The sequence below is a fragment of the Balearica regulorum genome, chromosome 21 (assembly GCF_011004875.1).
Source record: "Balearica regulorum gibbericeps isolate bBalReg1 chromosome 21, bBalReg1.pri, whole genome shotgun sequence".
Classification (NCBI taxonomy): domain Eukaryota; kingdom Metazoa; phylum Chordata; class Aves; order Gruiformes; family Gruidae; genus Balearica; species Balearica regulorum.
The window spans coordinates 7,423,935-7,445,001 of NC_046204.1; the positions used below are offsets into that span (position 1 = coordinate 7,423,935).

The window sequence follows — 21,067 nt, forward strand, 5'->3', positions numbered from 1 at the left end:
TCTGTTTCACTGCCACACACAAAACAGGTGATGGGTAGAGGGGCATTGGAGAAAGAACTAAGAATAGAAAATGCTGAGTTTCCACGCTGGGCTCTGATCAGATTTAAACATGCAGCTGGCAGTAATGAAAATACTACTGAGCTTCTGCATTATACTACAGGTCCCTCTATAAATGGCTTACAAAGGGTTGACGGGTGATGAATAAATGTGATGAAAAAGATAAACAACTTTTTCTTCTAGATAAAAGAAAGCCTTTCAAATAGCAAAAATGAAAATGGAAAGGAAATGGGTGAGGGATGCAAGTGCAAATACAAACTTTTGATGGAAAGATCACGATGCAGTAAAACATTGCAATTTGTAACAAAAACATATTGAAAATAAAATATCCAGTTGCAATAGTTTTGTCCCTTTGTTTATAAAGGGAGACAAAGAAAATCCCCAGAGTGTGTTGAATGAAATGAAACCATTTTGCTCTTTCCAAAATGTCCCAGCAACCCGTCCCCTCATCCATACTGATCTCAGCTGTCCTTTCCACTGCACCCTGAGCACATTACAGATGCACAACAGGACTTGATGATTTACAACTGAAGCCATTCCTATTGCTATTTATTTGTGTTGAAGTGCTGCAGTCAAGGAGCATGTCCCACTGCATGAGACTCTGCACAAAACAAGAAACAAAATCCAAAAGCCCCCAAACGCCAGATATTTCAGATCTGAGGACTGGCTGGCTCCTCTCAGGCCTGGTTCTCTTTCTACTCCCATCCCAAGAAAGCAAACCCAGAAGAAAAAGAAACAGGGGGAAGGCACCAGATTCCTGAATCTACTCCCTTGCAAAGTCAAGAGAGTAGGAGCCAACTCAGGTCCAACTCTAAGAATAAAAAAAGGGCCTAAGGTCCTGCAGGTAAAATGGAGGAATGGGAATTATTAATTAATCCCTTCCAAAAATTCACCATGCACAGGCACTGAGGATGTACTCAGCATTTACTTCATCCATAAACATGACATACCCTCTCCCCACACACACCCCAGCATAGTCCTTCAAACACCTAGCTTTTTCCTCCTGGTTTATAAGACGTGAGAGGGAATCACTGGACGGCAGAGCTCTGCCGGGGAGGAATATGCTCTATTGTGTATTAAACAAATGCTAAATTATTACAAGCACCATATTGGCTGAGAAAAAAAGCAAGCTGCGGTGAGTTGTGCCTGTCACGTCACTGCTCCTGCTTGGCAAGTAAGTTCTAATACACAATTGGTATTTATTAGATGACATACAACAACTGTCTCATTAAATCAGGGCTTGAGCGTAGGCCGGAAGTCTTAATTTAAAGTGTCACCAGCTATTGAAATCAGATGGTTTAGGCAGGAGCGGAGTGAAGAGAAGGGGGAAAAAGTGGGGCCTAAAGAAGTAGGAAACGGTCACTGGTTCTAACCCACCTTTTGAAATGGATTGCGATTTCTGTGCTGGTCTGGGCACTAGTTCAAAAAATATTTGTTCTGCATTTGCTTTCTCTACATGCACTTTCAAGCTCTCCCCCTAATAAACGGTTGGGCACCTTTCTGTGTGTTTTAAATGCAGCGTCGAAAGCAAAGGTTAATGCTGGAGATTGCATTCCAATTGAAAACGCGGCAACCGGTAAATTTGGTTTGTTTAGAGTGGAAATGCTTGAACTGCTGTAGATGGGTGGTGGGTGCGAGAGCGTGGGGAGAAGGGGGTGGGAGATGCTCCCCGCACCCCAGCTCCTCTCTGGACAAAATTAAATTTCAAAGTTTAATGAGTTGCGAAGGGCACTGGATTAAAAAGCCTGGTCCCTGCTCTGCCAAAACTGAAGCAGTGCGATGAAGAGAGAGAGAGAGAGAGAAAAAAAAAAATCCCACCAAACCCAAACGTCAGGGAACAGAGCAAGTGAAAAATGTCAGGGCAAATTGCTCTTGACAGTGTTAATATCTGCACCTCATAGCAATAATTACATGTAAATAAATAGTGAAATAGCTCTCAGCTGGAGTCTGTACTCTGAGTGCAGATGCCACTAACAGCCAGCTGGGGACCTTTCGCTCTTCGACTGCCGCTTTCCCCCCTTTCTTCCTTCTCTCCCCCCATTTCATCTATGCCAGAGCTGAGAGAGGAATTGCTAGCGACTGCAGATCTGTGCACAGCCCTCCCCCCTTTCTCATGGCACCGCATTCGCCCCCTCTTCATATCACCCTCCCAGCCAGGAGCTGCTGTTGGCTGTCAGGGAAAAGTACGTTGCTTTTAGCCCCTTGCCAGGGGAAAATAAGCTTTACTGGATTCACGTCTGGCCGTCGTGTGAGTAAAGCTGAGGGGATGGGAATGGCGTGGCTGACTATCCTTCCATCTCTGTGGGCTCCTAAAAATGTCAGGAGGGATGGAGCTATCTGTTTCAAGCACTGGGATTATGTTCTTCTTATCACCAAGGTTGTCTATATTTCAAAAGGACACCGGAGAACATACGGTTTGGCATCAGGATGCAAAAAGATGCTTCGTTTCCACAGGAGATGCATCACCCACTGCTATCAGTAGCATCCACAGAGATTTATAAGCCTGAGCCGGTGCCTCCAACCCTTGCCCAAGCAGAAAATGCACTTGTACAAATCCACATCGTTCCTTCCATGGGGGTCACTGCAAAACTGCCATGGCCCGAGCAAAGGGGGGGAAAAAAAAGCTACTGCACCATCAGCATTGCTGGTGAAGGTGGACTGGAACCAGTCAGCACTGTTCCTGGTTCCCCAGGCTCTGGGGATTTGATGGCAGCCTAAGAAATCACAAATGACACAGAGAGCGTGAATATAATCGACTATTCACCACCACTTCTAGAATAAGCCCTCAAATGAATGTAGCAGGGGTGAAATCCAAAGCAAATGAAGCGGTGTTTCACTCTGTGGAGAGTCAACCTGTGGGACTCCTTGCCACAAGAAGCAATGGAAGTTAAGCTGTGTGGATTGAAGAGGAGACTGGATAAGTACTTCCACTGAGGATTACCAGACAAACCACCTTTCTTAAGGAAATTCCCTGAGCTGAAAACAGTGAGAGGCCAGGAGAGCACCCTGTTCTTGATCCTCACAGGGAATCTGCTTGTGGTCGCTATGGGAGTGACCCAGTGGCTAGGCAGAGCTTGGTCAACAAGCTCTCGGCAGCTCCAAAGGAAAAATTCCCACCATCTCCCAGGCACTCGGCTAACATGGCCAAAGGGCTGTGGGCGTCTGAGCGGGGAGGGAGGAAGGGAGGACTCCAAAGGATTCAAAATAAACATACTACTGCATACAAATATGGAATTACTAACATGGAAACACTTTTACAGAGGAGGCCTTTTGGGCTAGCAATGGGCCTTGACAAAGACTCGAGCTCCTGCATTACATTTAGGCAGGATAAAACCCCTGTACCTCCATTCTTGGCCTTGGATAGAACCACCTTCCCCATGGTACTGTGAGGAGGAACACATCATAGGATGATGATACTCAGATATTACGATGAAAGTCTTAGGTAAAGTTAAGCTCATTATTTTAGTCCTATTCTCTTCCACTCGGTCAGTTTATCTCTCCGTGCCCTCAGTTTAGCTCCCAGCCCTGCAAGTCAGGGTCTAATTGTGAGCCACAGGGCTCTGCTAACCATCTAGCAGCCCTGTGATGCTGACTCCCAAATGAAGCTGGCATGTGCCCAGCCCCACCGCCGAAAGATGCCATGCTCTCACGCCGCCACAGCTCATTAGCCACTCCCTAATCAGCATCACTCCAGGGCCAAACTACTAGACCAAAGCAAATAAAAAAAATAAATAACCTGCGACTGATAGGAGGGAGACGCTCCTACTGAACCACTGCCTTGTGTAAGGGAAAAAAGCTTTGAGGTCTTTCCTTTTGGCTAATGAAATTCACAACACCACCCCACACTGCACTGAGCAATAAACACAGCTCCATTATTTGGAAAACAAATATGTTCTTTAGAGCTTCCTGGTTGTCAAACACCTTTTTGTTTAGCTCAACAACTAATCCACTTATCAGAGGATAAAGCTGCCAGTGAATCACCAGTATGATAAAAGCATGCACAAAATTAGCAAAAATTTGCCTATGGCTCCTGCACATTTAACAAACACCAGCTATGAGAAAAATGATTCCTTTTTTTTTTTTTTTTTTTTTAATAACTGAGATCCCCAGGAGAGATTCTGTCAGATAGCAGCTTTTATTTTGCTTGCAGTTTTTTCTCCCTCTTTCTCTCTCTCTTCCTATATAACCCAAGCACTGAGGCTGGGAGATGCTGGGAGCTGATATGAGATCCACGGAAATTGGCAGTATTTGAATAAGCAAGAGAGGCAGCCAGGCAAAATTTTAATAAGTTGGGATTTTTTTTAAATTTAAAAAAAAAAATAGTGCTCAGGCATTGGCTGCTTCCCTAGGACCTCAGCACCACTGGATGCTTTGCTGCTCATGAGGTTGTAACACCTATAGGATGCTGGATTTGTCCTTCCCTGCTCTTCAGTGTGTTTTGCAGCCCTTTGTGATTTTAACCTCTCCACATTCCTGCATGGCCGATCCAAGCTAACCCTCCCCGTTACATGGATGGGGAAACCACTGCAGACAAAAGTAGTTTGCCAGAGTTGGGCAACCAAGTTAGCAGCAGGGCACATGAGTCTCGTGACTTCCAGCCCTCTGCTGTCACAAACATTAAACCACCTCCCTCTCTTGAGCTTTTCAACTGAAACCTTTGGCAGAACCTTGCAGAGCATTAACTGGGTAAATGGGATTTACCTACTCTCTGAAATTCACTCAGCTACGTAAACCTTGGGAATTTCTCCAGCGTGGATGTGTGCAGAGATGTTCTGGTGATATTTCCAGCATTTCTGGACAGAGTTATAAACCCATGTATGTGAAAGAGGGAATGAGAGAGGGAAAGAGAACTCCTTAAACTTGGACTCTAGCAAAAGATTTGTTCCAATAAAGACAAAATAAATCTCTCCATAGTCCGTGGTGTCAACAAAGAGTGATTCAGCTTTTCTGAGGTCTGACCCATTTTCTGAAGATCCCTATCTCTCTGCACTCATCACATAGAGCACGTAAGATGACTGAGACCCTAATGGAAGTGTGTTAGTTAAGAGGAATGACTTTGGGTGATGTTCTCTCTTTGTTACCTTTAAATGATGACAGCGTGAAAGGGAGAATCACCACAGCGTGACTATGCTGCCTTCAAGATTACCGAAATCATGCTACCATAGCTATTACTGGTCAGGAACCAACACAAGCTGACCGACGCACTTAGCAGCGGCCAGACTTTGCACCACACAGAGCTCACAAACCTCTTTAGAGCCCACCTCCAAGGCTCAAGTAGGCTCAGATGATGAGGATGCTCCCTTGATCCCAAATCCTCATTTTCCTGGAGCGTATCAACCTCAGCTGGACATTTGCATCACTGTAGATTAGCAAGAAGATGCAGTTAGTTCAGAACTGCAGCACAGCAGCCAAGCTGGGAGAACGGGGCTCTTTGAAGGTTTCTGGCTGTACTTTGTAAGCACGCATCTTTACTTGAAAGTACTGTCAGCACGACAAGTGCTGGAGGTGAAGATCTGCAACTGTTCCAGGCCACGGTCCCATTGCAAGAGCCTGAATGGAGAGAACCTAATGCATTCCAATATTCTCCTCCTTTCCCCCCGCAACTTTGCCTAGGCTTGAACAGGACCATAGCACATGACGACGGGAGCATTTAGGGGAGCTGGGAATTAATCAAGAGGCACCCACCTGTCAGGCTGGTATCTGGAACTAAATGGAAACACTTGCTTGTGCTTGACCTCCTGCCCTCCAGACAAGCCTGCGGCTCTTGAGTGGTTTGAGAAACCCTCTTGCAGGGACCACAGCTCTGAGACCCCAGGTGAAATAAAGCAAGGGGAACAGGCAAGAAGAGACAGAGGAGCTGGGTTACGAGTGGTGGGGGAAGGAGGCAGAGGCTGTAGCTGGTTGGGGGACTGGCAATCTTCTGGCATGGCTGGGAGAATGTAGCTGGAGAGGTGGTGTAATGATGCGGATGAGATGTGAAAAACCAGAGCACACAATGGGTTGGCCAACAGGCCAAGCACAAGAGCTGTCTGAGGCTCAGTGCTGCAGGTAAAAGAGGCTGGACAGTAAAAGACACTGGAGGTATTTAGAGTCAAATATCCCCATGGCTTTCTATATATCCCCTGAATGGGGTTTGTGTTGGGTGAGATATATTTGATACATCTGTGCGTGCTGATTAGAGGTCCAGCACATGTTTCAGTGTTAAATCAGCCTTTCTTGTAGCTAATGGGGCCAAAACTCTGTACTGATGACCATTCACACAGTGAAACCTAAGGCAATGCTAACTCTGCTAAAGAGCAGAAGAAAGCCCTGCATGCATGCCAAGGGATTTTGAAATACCAATCTTAAGGTACAGGATTAAGATCTTAATTTTTAAAGAGATGTGGGGTACTTGCTCTTTAAAATGCATGAAGAGACTCTAAGCTGATGTAAAATGGTTTGGCCACTCTGATAGCATTGACCTCAGACTCAGATGACGTGACCAGAAAGATGCCACTAGTTCTGACTTTCAAATTTTCAGTTTTAGGACTTCTGGGGTGTCTGTGTAAACACCTGTGAGAAGGGAAAGGATGAATACTTCACAAAAACCAGCCCTCTCCACCTGCCCCAGTATTGAAGAGAGAACAAGATCTGAACCAACAGTGCAAAGGGTTGGGACATCCTACACCAGCAGCAGCATCCTGTAAGTTCCCATACTTTAACAAGCACAAGTCAGTTTGCCAGTCTAAAAGACTCTGATGTTTCCAACAGGCATCTGTTACACCTGCTTCCTCTGCATCTGAAATAAATACCCCTCCTTTCCTTGGCAGCAGAAGTCACTCAAGCATTGAAGTTACCGAGAGCCTTAAGTCTTGCCTGCAAGAAACCTAAATATTGGGGGTTCATTTCTACCGATGGCCCCTGGATCTATGTGGTGTGGACAGAGTTTATACTAGAAACTTGCTGGAGCTGGAACATACACCCTAACATTCTTTCCATAAAAGATGCCACTTTATAGATGGGCATAGAAGTGAGGTAGGGAAAGGGGAATGGACATTCATGGGAGCTGGGCAGAGACTGAGAGCTCACAGTGAGGAATTCATTTGCTTTGAGTTATAATGAGCCTATGGCCTAGTGATGGGAGCAGAAGGACAGAAGTGGCTGCCCAGAAGCCAAGAAAACATTTTCTGCAAGTGGTCCCTGCTTTTTCTTCTCTGTTGCTCCAAGCAGCGATGACTAAAAGTCTCAGGGCGAGCTCAAAGCCTCTGGTGTTGTACAGAAACGCACATTCCCCTGGGCTAAAAACCTAGAGCTACTGATTCTGCAGCGAGCAATGCTTTTATGGAGTCTCACACGTACACAAGATCAGGAAACAGAGCATGGATCCAGCCAAGAATGCAAAAATGCCTGGGACACAGCAAGTAGCTAAACTGAATGCCCTAGGAATATCAACCCTATCTGGCACTGAAACCACCTTGCTCCCTAGGAGAGCAGAAAGCACCATGAAACCACGCCGCAAACTAAAAGGGAGCAAATTCCTTCAGAAGCAGGCAGAATCACATGCCTTTTTCACTGCAATACCAGTGACCTCCTCCAGCCCAGCTCTCCTGCATCGCTGACCTGCTCTCACCACTGCTGCTCATTTTTAGGGAGCCCTTGTACCCCCTCAGGAAGCGGTTCCCAGGCTGCCTCAGCATCTCCTCCTTCTCGCTGAAGCATCTGAGTCCCATGGCAGGAGTTAGTGCCCACCTGGGGTGGCTCCTGCCCCATCTGCCAGGCCAGAGCAGGGCACGGAGGTGCTATTAGCAGCATGCGTGGCCCAGAGCTTCATAAGAGCCGGCGGACCCACACTCCCAACAGAGCTGCTGAATCCAGCGTTGGCTTTTAGGGTCAGGGAGACCCCATGTGGCTCCTAATTCGGGGCTGGATTTGTGCTCAGCGCGCACTCTAATCGCTAATTAAAGGTTTGCCATCATCCTCCAGCAGCTGTTCGTGTCCTACAGGTCGATCCCCAAGCACCACTCTGCTAAGCCAGAGCCACCAATTGGAAAGTTCATTGGATGGGCAGTGTCCAACCCCCTCCCCAATACACCCGGGTATTTATTTCCTCATCAAAAAAGGGTTGCAACATCAGACAATGCTCTGCTTTGCACCACCTCTTCTTCCAGTCAGCCCCCAAATATTTCTTGCTTTTCCCCTCTTGTTCATTCTTTTTTCTTTCTTTTCTTCTTTTTTTTTTAACAAAAAAATGTTATTTTGTGCCTCCTGAGCCTTGCCGGCTGGGCTCGGCGTCTGTATCAGCTGGAGGAGCTTATGAGCCTCGTCTCCTCGGATTTAGACTGAAATTTTTATTTTCTGCCGCACTCAGATAATGTGGAAATCCTGTTCCCCGATATTTACTGTTTATCAGTGCAGCACAGTGCAGTTCTGGGGGGGGAAGGGAATCTCTCCCTCCATGTGTCCCCCCTCACTCCCCTCCACCCCCCATCCTGCATGTTAATGGAGTTTGACTTCGGAGCAGACGCTACAACAATAGTCTAATTACTACGAGCAGAGGGCAAGAGGAACTCCCTGGCAAAGAGGCTCTGCGTCGCTGGGACAAACTCTGATCCCTGTCCCCACTACCTGAGCCAGCCAGAGCACAGGGCTGGTCCCTCATCCTGCCAGGGATCACTAAGCCATCTCCTCCTCTCTAGGCCCACACCTAAGCCAAGCTTTGTCACCTCAGATGGACCCCAGGTCCCCTCCAGCTTTACGAAGTTGAGAACGGGGAAGCGCAGGAGCATGGTGAGCCATGCCATATCTGCTTTCCCCCAGCTCCTCATCCGGATTAAGTGGTGCTGCCTCGTGCGTCCAAGCCAGGTTGCCCTCAGCATCACAGTCTATGAGGTCACTTCCCTGTCCCTTTTGCATCGCATTTGTCCTGGAGGGAGCCCATGTGTTTGGGGACCCCCCCTGACAGCCCAGTTGCAAGCACAGTCCCCTTCCAAGGCATGTATCCTGCTCCCCCATGTGCCAACACGCATGCCAAGTCCTGCATCCTCCAGTGAGGATTAGTGTCACTAAGCCCTTGCAAACTCATTCTTGCAAGCAACCCGGAGGCAAGAAGGGAAAGGGGGTGACACTTTCCTGCCTAAGTGACATGAACTAGGCAAGAAAAATAAAACAATAATAAAAATATCTGGGGCTCAGCAGCAGGGGAACAGCTCTAAGGACCACTTAAGTGGCCAGCGGTGCATAATGCCTTGCTATTAATGAGGCCTGCTGCCGATCCCTAAAAGGATTGGTTATTGTCAGATAACGTACAGGGCTTTCTCTCTCCCCTCCAGCCCCTCGCGGGGAAGGCAGGCATTTCCCTGTGGTTGGGATTGAGGTGAATAATGTCCTGGCCACCTACAAATGCACTGGGCTTTCTCTGTGACTGCATAATTAGAGGCAGCATTGGGGTAAGGCGGCAGAGTAACGCAGCATGTAGAAAGGAAGGAAAGAAAAATGGGAAAAAGGTGGGGTTTTATAAAAAAAAAAAAAAAAAAAAAAGAAGAGGGGGAAAGGAATGGAAAGGGAGACAGGAAACATGATAAAGCTCAGCCAGGCGCTCTCTGCTTGGCTGTTCTCTGTGCAGCTTGGCTGTTGGCTGGCTCTTCTGGTTTAAAGTGACTCCGCTTCTTATGGAAACGGAGAGGCGGTATTAAAAAAAAAAAAAAAACCCAAGACACAGAGAGCTTCCTTATCTCATGGAGACAGTTGTCAGGAATCACTTTGACTGAGTCGTTTTGTCTCCATGCTTTTTTTCGCTGTCAAGCAGGCCTCAGGACATGGATCAAAGGAGAGGCGCCGAGCGCTCGCTGAAACTTCTGATCCCTTCTCGGTACAGACGCGCGAGTGGCAGACAGCTCTCCTCCACATCAAATGGAAGGAGAGAGGAGTGGGAGGAAGAAGGGAAGGGAGAGGGAGAAGAAAAGCTGGGAGAGAGACAGAGAGAGAGGAGGCTGTGAGGGGCTCTCTGCCGCTCCAGATCTCAGGGGAAAGACAGACAACGGCAGCCTGCACTTTCCCTCTTTCCCATTCCCTGTCAGGAGTGTTCCCCCACCAACGTCCCTCCAAAAGGGCAGCTGGAGGGAGGTGTGGGGCATGCCCCCCAAACTAAGAGGTGAGCTCCCCACAGGGCCTGCCTCATCCCAGGCTTGGCCCCACACAGCCGTGGTCCCAGACCAACCCGGGAGGGCCGCTCGGACATCCCTGTTTCAGCTCTGCACTGGCTTGGTGGGTGAATTCCTACCCCAAAACAACCCCCTTGGTGTCAGCCTTCCCTCTTTCCCTTCAGTCTCTCAAAGCAGTTCCTGTGATTTTTCCTCTATCTGCTTGGCAAGCAGCTCCCCACCCTTTATCCTATGTGGCTCAAGATTCCCTTTCAGGTACTTATTCCCTGAAATAAGATCCCCCTCATCTCCAAACTGGATAGGCTTAAGGGCTGACTCCAGCTTACTGCGGCAAGCTAAGACCCTCTGCACCTTTGATCAGTTTACTCCTCGCGCACCCCAGACCCCGCTAGGATTTCTGATCTTGAGCCCCTGCTGTAAATTGATCTCGTGCACGCCTGTCTGACGGAGGCGAGAAGCAGCATCTTGCAGCAGGAGGCCTTGCCGCACCCAAGCCATCTTCCTTCGCATCCACCACTGTGCGAGGTGGAAACCCCTGCACAGCACGCACCCCACAACCTGACAGACCCCCATTATTTATCTGTTGCACGCGCAGCTATATCTCCTCTCCTTTGCAGTTCCCACACTCCCAATACACCACAGAAGCCCCTGCACAGCCTTGTAACCCCACACTGCTAAAGTACATATTGCACAGCCATATACTGCTCCCCCCTCCGCACGCAGTGCATCAAGAGTGCCGGCAAGATGAACGCTCTGCAAGCTGACGCAATACTCAAACTCCCTTCTATCTCACACAAAAGACCAGCGCAGCATCCCTTTAGGGTCCGTCTCCCCCATAAGCCCCTCCTGATGTTTCAGGACCTAACAGCTCCTCTGAGCAGCCCTCCAGGATGCTCCAGAGACGGATACAGCCCCCAAAGTCCTCCCTGTCCTCTCAGATCCACACGTCCTGCTTGCAGCCTTGGCCCCAGGATGCTGTAACCTGTCTGTCAGTGATCCCAGCAGCTGGCTGGCTTTGGGATGGGAGCGAACACCAGCTTTCTGCGTCATTAGCACACATAGATGGCAAAGCGAACAGAAAATAAACCGTACTGAATAATGACCCCTTTCAAAATACATCTATCAGCTCTGGGAAAGCTGGAGGTCACGGTGTATCGCCCTAACATGGAACTATGTGAGCAACACACATTCACGTGCCCATCTTCAGCATAGTGTTTCCTGACCTGGGGCAGGCTTGAGGCTCACAAGGAGAGCAATGGACCCATGTATACCTACAGTATACTGGCCCACCTCCTCTCCCAGCACGGTATCTCTGCTGTTCTGTCACACCCACTGAAGTTAATACACTTTCCACAACCTCTCTTTGTGGAAAAAAGAGGAGGGCAGGTTGGGGTTAATGTCTGATCCACTGCAAAGTATGTTGCTGTAGATTTTTCCTATCATAGATGGCTTTTCACAGCCAGGACACAGCTGGAGCACAGCTGTTACACCGTTGCTAGATTTTAACAGGCACACACAACGCATGGGCACACACACTGGTGTGCACACACAGAATGTACACACAGGCGTGCAAGAGCACGCACGCATGCCCCTGCCTCTGAATCCTAATTATTCCTTTTATTGCATTCCTCCCTTTTAAGCTTCCCCTCTATCTCATGTCCCTCATTCCTGGGCCGCCTTTCCCTGCTGCAGTCCCTTGATTCCTCTCACAGCTCAGCACCAGCTCCCCAGTCCCTGGGTTACTGCAGCTCTTCAAGCCACGCAGCAAAACACTCGCCTCAGTGCCAGAGGTCGCTCAGAAATGCCTGTCACCAGGCTGGATGCTGTATTAATTGTTAATCTCTCATTTTCTCTATCTGCCCTGCCTGCCTTGTCTCGAGTTCCCTTATTAATCATAAAGCAGGACAAATCCTGCATTTGAATTCTCCAAGTCTGTGTCTTTCGGCCAAGTCCCTCTTACCCTCCCGGGTGTGGAAAAGAGACAGAGGACCCAGAGGAGAGGTGTTTCAGACTGTTTCACCAGCCCTGTCCAGATTTCAGTAGGAATTACAGCTCCTGTGACACCTTTTCTACCCACCCGGCTTCAGCTTTGCTCCCACCACCCTATAAGCAGGCAGCAGGGGCTGGGTGGGAGAGGATATTTAAAGATTTTTGGGTACAGATTTCTGTGTCTTAGCCCTGGGTGTCTTAAATACGTGTTCCCTGTTCCGATGTCTGGGGGCTTGTCAGACACTTTCACACTGCCCTGCATTTCTTCTTCCTGCTGTCCTTGGTCTTGTCATTCTCCTCAATTACTTTTTCCCTGTATTTCTTCTCCTATTTACTCCTTATTCCCTTTTCTCTCCAATTTGTCTACTTCTGATGCTTGAGTTTACAAATCAGTGCCACAGGGGCTGATCCTGGAGCCACCGAAGGTAATGACAAAGCTCCTACTGAATTCAAGGCTCAAGAACCAACTGTTTGCTCTGAAATCCTTCAGTCTTTCTAATATTTTAATATCTCGGGAACACAGAGAACAACATCTGGAGTGGAAATCACATAGGAATAAACACAGTCAGGGCCACCCAGAGCATTAGAGTTAGGGTTAAGATGCTGCCTTATTTGTTTCTAATCAGTTTTCAAAGGGACCTGAGCATCCAAATCAATCGAGGAAACTTATGAAACCTCAAGATTGACAGAAAGCATTTTAGCCCCTCAGATATGAATTTTCCCCTTCCCACCCTACTCCTTCACTCACAGAAACAGAGTCATTAGGAATCAGGCAAATAAATAAGTATCCATTTTCACACGAGAAAAATGTTCCATTCTCCTCTTTTCCCGTTGCTGAGAGCAGAGGCGTCTAATTGACAACAGCAGATGGGCTTTGTTTGGTTAAATTAAAAAAAAAAAAAAAAAAAAGTAAGAAACTTTAGTGGAAAAACTACCAGCTTTCCTGGGACACGTAGGTTAAAAGTTTAGGGAGATGGGGCTGCATTTGACACCAAGCAAGGGAAAACGCCAACGCAGTCTCAGCAGAGCCAGTTTCTCCTGGAGAGAATCCTGAAGCTCCCATGCCCGCTTTCTGTGCCCCTGGCAAAAAAGGACATGGATTTTAGCATGTGTTCACCTCCTTCTCCAAAAATCCTGTGTGCAATCTGCCACAAGGTCATGGGGAGGAAGAAACAGGGTGCGAGGAATAATTGCAACTCAGCAAAGCGACGGCAGCCACTTTCTGAAGGGCAGGAACTTCCTTTGAGGGAAACGCGGTCCTCTAGAGAGATGGGGCTGCAGGAGGAACATGGAGGAGGCAGCGGGCAAAGACCACATTGGAAAAAAAAAACAGGAGTGGAAAAGGAGGGTAGAAGAAAGGGGAAGGAGAGATGGAAAAGGGAGGTAGAAGGACCCAGGAGGCAAGGTTAAAGAAAAGCCCTCGTGTGGGGTGGCACCCAAGAGCGTTAGAGGTTAAAGAATATTAGAAGAACATGTTCCTACACTAAGATAAGCCGGAGAAATGAATCCTTATCCGTCCAAAACCAACCCTTTAAAATTCGAGTGAGAGAAGGGTCTCCTTTCAGGGAAACGGGGAATCCTTAATGCTTCCTCCCTCAGCAACTGTAATGCCAGGATGTTCCCAATCTGCTTTGAGGGATGGAAAGATTAAGAATAATAAAAAAATTGCAATAAAATATGTGTGAACGAGGGGGTAATTGTGGACAAATGCAGCATTCAAATTCATTTTTCAGCTCTTTTACACACCATTTCAATCTTATTTTCTGCTTGTTAATGAGATCTTGTTGGTTGGGGTGGGCACGGCTGCCCAGTATCGCTTGGGTAATTGCACATAATTTTCTCTCTACTAGTGATTTGCATCAGATTTTTTTTTTTTTTAATTCTTTGCTATTTAAACCCCCTCCTCCCTTTCCCCCTCCCCCCCAAATCTCACCCTCTCCTCCCCCTCTTTCTTCCCCTCCCCTTCTCCTGGCCCAGCAAGACTCATTTTGAATGCTTATTATAGGCACAGTGTCTCCGACAAAAAAAAAAAGAAAAAAAAAGAAAAAAAAAGGAACCAGACAGAAGGGATCCATGTCACTGAAGGAAGGAGCGCTGTCTCGCTGGAGCCAGACGCTGCGATGCCTGCTCCCCTCTCGCCAGCTAACACTGTGTCCTTCCCAATTGCCAGGTTTCTCAAAATAAATAAAAAATTTAAAAAAAAAATTTAAAAAGGGCTCAGCTGGCTCTTCTCAGCTTCTGCCAGGATCAGTGTGCTCCTGACAAGGATTCAGATGCTCTCTAATCCCACCCCAATGAGGCTGAGGAAATTGTTACTCTGGACAGTGGAAGAGACTAGAGACCTGGGATGATGTCAGGAAAAACAAAAGCATGCTACGGTTGTGCAGACTAAGAAAGTCCTTGAGTTTAGGGTGTAAATTTGTGGGCAGAGCCTGACCTGTGGCCTCAAACGTCCCTCCAGGAACACTATCAAGAAACAGTGATAAACCAGAAATTGTAAAATCTGACTCCAACCTTCAGATACTGCCATTACACTGGGAATGAATTTGCTCATGGAGCAAAAAAAGGCACCAAAAGTCCTGAGAAAATTAAAGCAACAAGCATAAGATGGTGAACAAGTTTCTCTTGGGTCTTCGTATTTCTAGAATTGTCTTAATCTCTGGGTGATCCTGTGGGTTTGTTAAAAGATTCAAAGTTTTCAGAAATAACATGTTATCAACATATAGGAAACACCTGACTCTTAACTATACCTTAATATGTTCTCCAGCTAGACAGGGGCCATCCACAACAAACTAATGATCTTTGGCTTTTGAATAACCCCTTGCAAGACCCCAACATGCTACAGTGAACAGTCAGACACATTCAAGATACAGGTCTGGATCTAAAAGGGCAGCAGAAATTTTAGGAGGCAAAGCAGTGGACAAAATCCTCCTAAAAAACATGAAGACATTTTAAAGGGCAGAAGAGATGCGCTAGAGATGAAAGCAGCCCAGAATACAATATGACCCTACCGCTGTGCTGTTTGAAAAGCACCCAGGGAATTTCCCATCGTTGCAAACAGCAGAGGCATAGTCAAACGTGTGTCTCACTTTTCTCTTTACGTTGACTTGTAACGTACTGCTTAATTCACTTCATTCCCTCCCACCTCAGCCCGCACTGCAGCATACACGTTTCTTGAAGGGCTGCCAGATGCTGATCAGGACGTAACTGGACTTAATACTGAGTTTACCATTGTATTGGGCTATTTGTCACAAGCCTTACCCCAGCCACAGGCAGGGGCAATACTGAGCTGGCACAGGTCTGAACTTCAAAACAGACGGATGTAAAGTTTGTTCTCGCTGCCAGAGTGAAGCATGACCTGACTGAGGTTGTCTTGGTGCCTGGCCTTGTTCTAGTTGAGGTTGATAGGTAGTCTCAAATAAATGGGAAATGATTCCTCTGTGGGATGAAAAATGAGTTGGAAATATTTACAATGTATTTATGAAATCTCACCCACCCACGCACACACTTTGTTTACAACCCATTCTTGTGAGAAATGATGAGACAGAAGCTCCAGGGCCAGAAATCACACTCCGTATGACTGCTAACTGGTTACTCACTCTTCATATTTAACTTTGTTTTGAGTCTCTATATCTTTGCTAAGTTTTGGCACAGGCATTAATGCCAGCCTGGAGACAGTTACGGGCCACTGAGTCAGCCCAGCTGAATCTGTGACAGCTGCTGCTAACCCACGCAACCTTTGGGGAGCGATGAGGACCTCGCTGCTGCGTGGTCTTGCTCCCCAGAACTGAGCTGCTTTCTGATAATCCGTGACCGCTGCAGCCACCGAGAGCATCCTGACAGATGCAAGGTGACTCATCTGGCTGCAGCTGGCCAGCCGGTGAAGTTTGCTTTCTCAAACGGGCAACACTCAGAGCAAGATCTCTCTCCTACAAAGGCTGTCCCAGCACGAAACCATCACAAATGACTGCTCAGGTTACCCTGAGGTCTCTCCCTAAGGTCTGGGAAACAGTATGATATGAGAGATCATGCTAGGTAGTGGTTTAATCACATGGGACTATCCTTTGTACAACCAAGCCGGTGTTCTTGTATGAAGCGTCACAAAAAACATCATCATGGGATGAAGTAGCTGAAGACAAAATTTCCCAGTTGACTTCTCACTCCTCAGCAGTCTCAGGTCTGGAAGGGCCTCTGAACTGGGGAAACTGCCTGGGAAATGCTTTGGGGATCCAGCAGCAGAGCTGGACAGGCACAAGGCTTTGTGTGCTACAGGCTGGAAAACAAGGAAGAAATGTGGCCATTTCCCACGTGAAGTCTGGGTAACTTTCAGCAGCGCCTGCTTCTTCTGTCAGGAGGGGGAGGACTAAAGTGCGTGTGTGCGTGGGGGGACGGAGCCCGCAGAGGCCAAACGTAATCCCCTTTTCTCTGTTGTGAGAATGGAAATGCCATGCTTCTCCTCTAGAATTTCAGCTGCCAGCACCGAGCCCGTCTGGTGGATTCTGGCCGGGACACCCAATCCCGGGGTAACTGGATAGTGTGCCGAGTGGCAGCAAATGCTCGGAGCTCTCGGCCAGGCTGGCCCCCACCTCCTTGTCTAAACTGCAAAGAAATCTCCCTCCTGCTGCTGCTAAGGGATGAAACCAGAGAACTGTCTGTTTGCAGCTCAGACAAATTGCCATCATTTTAAGTTCCCAATTTTATTTTTTTTTCTATCTCCTGAACTCCCTCCTTCCCTATATACCCCTATATTTACCCCTGCAGAGAGCAACCAGACACCACAGATAGCTGGACAGGAGGATGAGAGAGTTGAGGTGCAATGGGTTTTACCTGTAATGCTGTGGAACAGCTGAATTACGCACAAATAAGTTACGCAGAGCATCCCATTTGAGACCTCGCAAAACTTTCACCCATCCCGCTACATAAAATAGGACACCTCTACGAGTTCTCGTTCATGCTGTAAGGAGTATTTCTTGCATCCTTCCACTAGGAACAGCAGAGGGCTTAGAAAGGCAGGAAGGTAGCAAGATAAGTAAATATAAAGCAGTCATCAAATAACCTGGGTTAGCCTTTCTATGCACAAAAGAAATAGAAGAATTTATATGCTGATAGCTTGGCCCTCACATGATTAAAAGCATTAGGAAAATGGGAATCTCCCCTTCTTGGGGGTGCAAAGCTCTCTTTTCTTCAGGACTGCCAGATAATGTATCCTCTCTTTCCCATACAAAGGGCTTATTGGCTCAGGACTCTATCTTCCCCTAGCCTGAGCCTGGGGGCAGGGTAATTTGGGATAGGGATAAGCATAGAAAAAGCGTTGGTCTGGTCATTTCAATGAGCTTCTGATTTAGGGAGCAGGACTAGTAAGTAGATGATGAAGCTACAGAAATGGAAATTGCATGATGGACTTGTATAATATGCCTAGTGCTTGTGCAGCTTATCACGTGGATCTCATCCTTAACTTATTCTATGGTGCTAAATTGCACTTGTGATAATCTGAATTAATCACGTGCCCTGGACCATCTAACCTGCAGTCTGCCTTTGAATTCCATACCACATGCTCGTCTCCCAAGCCCAGTGCTATTAGAAATGCCTTGTCAGAAAGATGTCTCCCTATTTCCCCCACAAATTACACTGTTTGAGGCAATATTCAGCCTCATGCCAGTCACACTTTTACATTTTCTATCTTATCACCATTCAAAGCTAGAAGTGAGATTTTTATACCATTTCAGAGAAGCTGCAAAATTTCCCTCTTTCCATTGACAGTCAATGTTTGTTTTCACACTCGAGAGATCACAGGCTATTGGACCCTAAAATCTATATACCTCTCTGATGTCCCTGTTTACTGGACTCTGCTCTAAACAGTTGTAGCCTTTTCATTTCAGATGCCTACCTAATTTCTCCCCATAGTTTCAAATTATTTTGCACTTCCTGTCTTAAATAGTGTTACTGGCCACTCTGCAACAACTGCTACAGTGCGCTTTCTGTGCCTCCATATTTCACAAGTGACTGAGAGCAAAAGTAAAACATATTTGCTACCCCTCCAGGATGGCAGGCACTACACAAATACAAGTCCTTACTGTTAATTTTCAGCATACAACATGTGCCTTGTTCCACTTAAAAGCAAATGTGCGTTTGGAAAACAGATTACATCAAGTAAATCAAGAGAAGGTTAAAGGCTTTATCTAATGAAGTGACAGAAAATTAGAATTCTTATCCCAGGACAGTGACAGAGAGAGTGGGCTGCATTCTCAGGTGGCATCTCCACCAACTTCAGTGGAGCTCACCAGCTGAGAACATAAGTCTACTCCCATAACACACACATAGCGCAAGCTCTGCTCTCTCTAGACCCACTGATGATGGAGGCTTTAACCTCTCTGCACTGCTGCAACTTGCTTTTCTGTCACACGCAGCACTGAAAAGCCATGCACACAACTGGCAGCAATCTGATCAAACCTGGGACGGGGCCTGTTGGAAGGCAGCTGGGCTGAGGCTTGGAGCACAGATCCCAGAGTCAGGTCATGGGCATTCTATTCTGAGCTGAGGCAGGGATTTTAAAATCAAGGGTGTATTACATGGGGAGGCCATGGCTATTACCTGGTAAACTTCAAATACACATGCTCCATTCTTTTACACAAACAGATAAGTGTGAAATGTATCTTTCCTCTTTTAAAGCTTACCTACACCTCTTACTCTGACCTTGGGGAAAGTATTAGCAGAATTGCTAACATGACAATTAGTTTCTCAAAAGTAAATCCCAGATGTACATCCCTGTGTTTTGAGGAAGCTCAGATCCATGGCACTTTCATAAGCAAGGGCTTCCCATGTTCCATCCAGACTTGGACAAGCTGGCTTCAGCTAATCACTAGATCAGTCGCCCACAAATCATGGACTACTTCTAAAAAGAGCCTACAAAAAGTAACTAGAAAAGTCAAACATGCTGTCATTAGGCTAAAATCCACAATCAAAGGGCCCACACCTGCACTGGAATCTTTTTGGAGGGCTGAGATGATGAACACCAATGCTCTAGGTCCTGGTGTTTGCGATTATAGTGTGCTAACCTGAATACAGGAACTAAGAGGATACAAATGCTCTGGCAGTACAGTGCTGAGCTCAGGATAGAGATACTGCCGATAAACAAATTAACTAATTGCTTTAACTAGGCTGCCTCCAAGAATTTGTGACAATAACTCCCTTGTTAATCGTAATACACTGTGATAGCCTGAAGCTTGCCCTGCTCTCAGAGGATCTGGACCAGCCAAATACTGTCATCCAAAGCAAGAGGATGGAAGCGGGTCACATACCTGTGGAGAGAGGCCATTGCTAACAGGATTCATGTGGTTGGCAGGAGCAGCAGCATTCATGAAGCTGTCCGAATAGCTGGAGAAGCTGTGTCGGGCCCCGTAGGCAGAGCCGGTGTCAGCAGCGGCGGCTGCAGCAAGCCCTCCCTGGTGCATGGTAGACGGTGGCAGGGGCTGGGGTCTGTGTACAGTGCTTCCCCCATCTGCGGAGAGAGCATTTGGAGGCAAACAGTGGCGGGGTGTTACAAATGGGACTGTGCAAAGCATGGATCGATGGTTTGGCTGTCCTGATCTCAGCTTCTCTGTCCCACCATCTCTGTGCTCCATCTGAACACAAGCATATCATGCAACAGTTTAAGCACAGTACAAAATATGCAAACCTGGGATGAAATACTTGAATTGTCTCTTAACTTTCCCCCAGATCAAAGCTGTAATTCCTTTGTAAAGGCCAAGGCCAAAGCCAAAGCCAACTGGAATTAGCAATACTGCATCCGCTGTACCCCGGTACAGAGTTTTATCCAGAACAAGGGATCGCCTATATGATGCTCACCTGGGACTGATGTGCTCTCCATTTCAAAGCTGAGCAGAACTACATTCATGAGACACACTGACACAGCAGAAAGGACCATGAAACGGAGGAGAAAACTGTGGAGTTTCCATTGACTTGAGGAAACACCTGACCTCCCCAACTAAAGGAAAACCACCTACTTATTACCAGACCTTCAGTGGGATGTCATGAATCAGAAAGGGAAGGGATAATGGGATGATGTAGGGCAAGAGAAAAGCAGTGCAGGCGAAGGGGTGCTCACCTTGGGAAATGGTGGTCGTTGGGTAGGTGGAGTCCGGCAGCTGGTACGGGGGGAGAGTCGGCATTCCTGTCGGCGGGAAGCCCCCTGGCAGCAGGTGATTGAAAGCCGCAAGTTGGTTCGCTCCCGCTTGTTTGCGCCATCTCGCTCTTCGGTTGCTGAACCACACCTGACGGGGAGAGGAAAGACTATGTGTGACTCACACGGAGCTGCTGTCTCACCTGGGTCGCTGATGGAAACTTATCCTGAATTACAGCACTGCCCAAAAATAGGTTCAGGTCACTGCCTGACACAGCCTTTGTGAGTATTTGTGTCTGTTCCTCAGTTTCCTTTCTCCCAAATGACAATACTACTACCACCCTGCCTCCTGGGTGAAGATACATGCATTTAAAATTGTTAAGGATACTACTAAGAGCGTGGGAGGGTGCTATCAGCAGCAGGGAGAGATGAAGAATAATAATTTAGCTTGTGTATTCCGAGAGAGTCCATACCAAACAGATGCATTGCTACCACCTGGCCATTCTGCCTTGTTATCTGACAACTATGTGAATTATGCTGAAGGATTAAGTACCATAATAGCAACACGGCTGCACTGTTAGGAGGGATAAATAGACAGATTAGCATCATGGTTTCTATGTTAGACAAGCTAAATAGATAGAACCAGACCGGAGGGAATACAGGGGTTTCTTAGCTTCTCTGTACTGCAGCAAATCACCGTTGTCTGTATGCTAAGACATGCTCTCCTTGCAAGAGGCACTGCAGCGTTCACTAGAATTGTACT

The 21,067-nt window shown here is 47.2% G+C and overlaps 1 protein-coding gene across 4 annotated transcripts in view; it reads right to left on the reverse strand.

Annotated features, from left to right (window-relative positions):
• Positions 1-21,067, reverse strand: part of PAX7 (paired box 7) — a 105,945-nt gene that overhangs the window by 21,738 nt on the left and 63,140 nt on the right. For all 4 annotated transcript variants that reach the window (XM_075773141.1, XM_075773143.1, XM_075773139.1 and 1 more), the window contains exons 7-8: positions 20,290-20,455; positions 19,484-19,683 (exon numbers count right to left, since the gene is read on the reverse strand). In XM_075773141.1, coding sequence (XP_075629256.1) covers positions 19,484-19,683; positions 20,290-20,455 — 366 coding nt within the window. The remainder of the gene's footprint in view (positions 1-19,483; positions 19,684-20,289; positions 20,456-21,067) is intronic.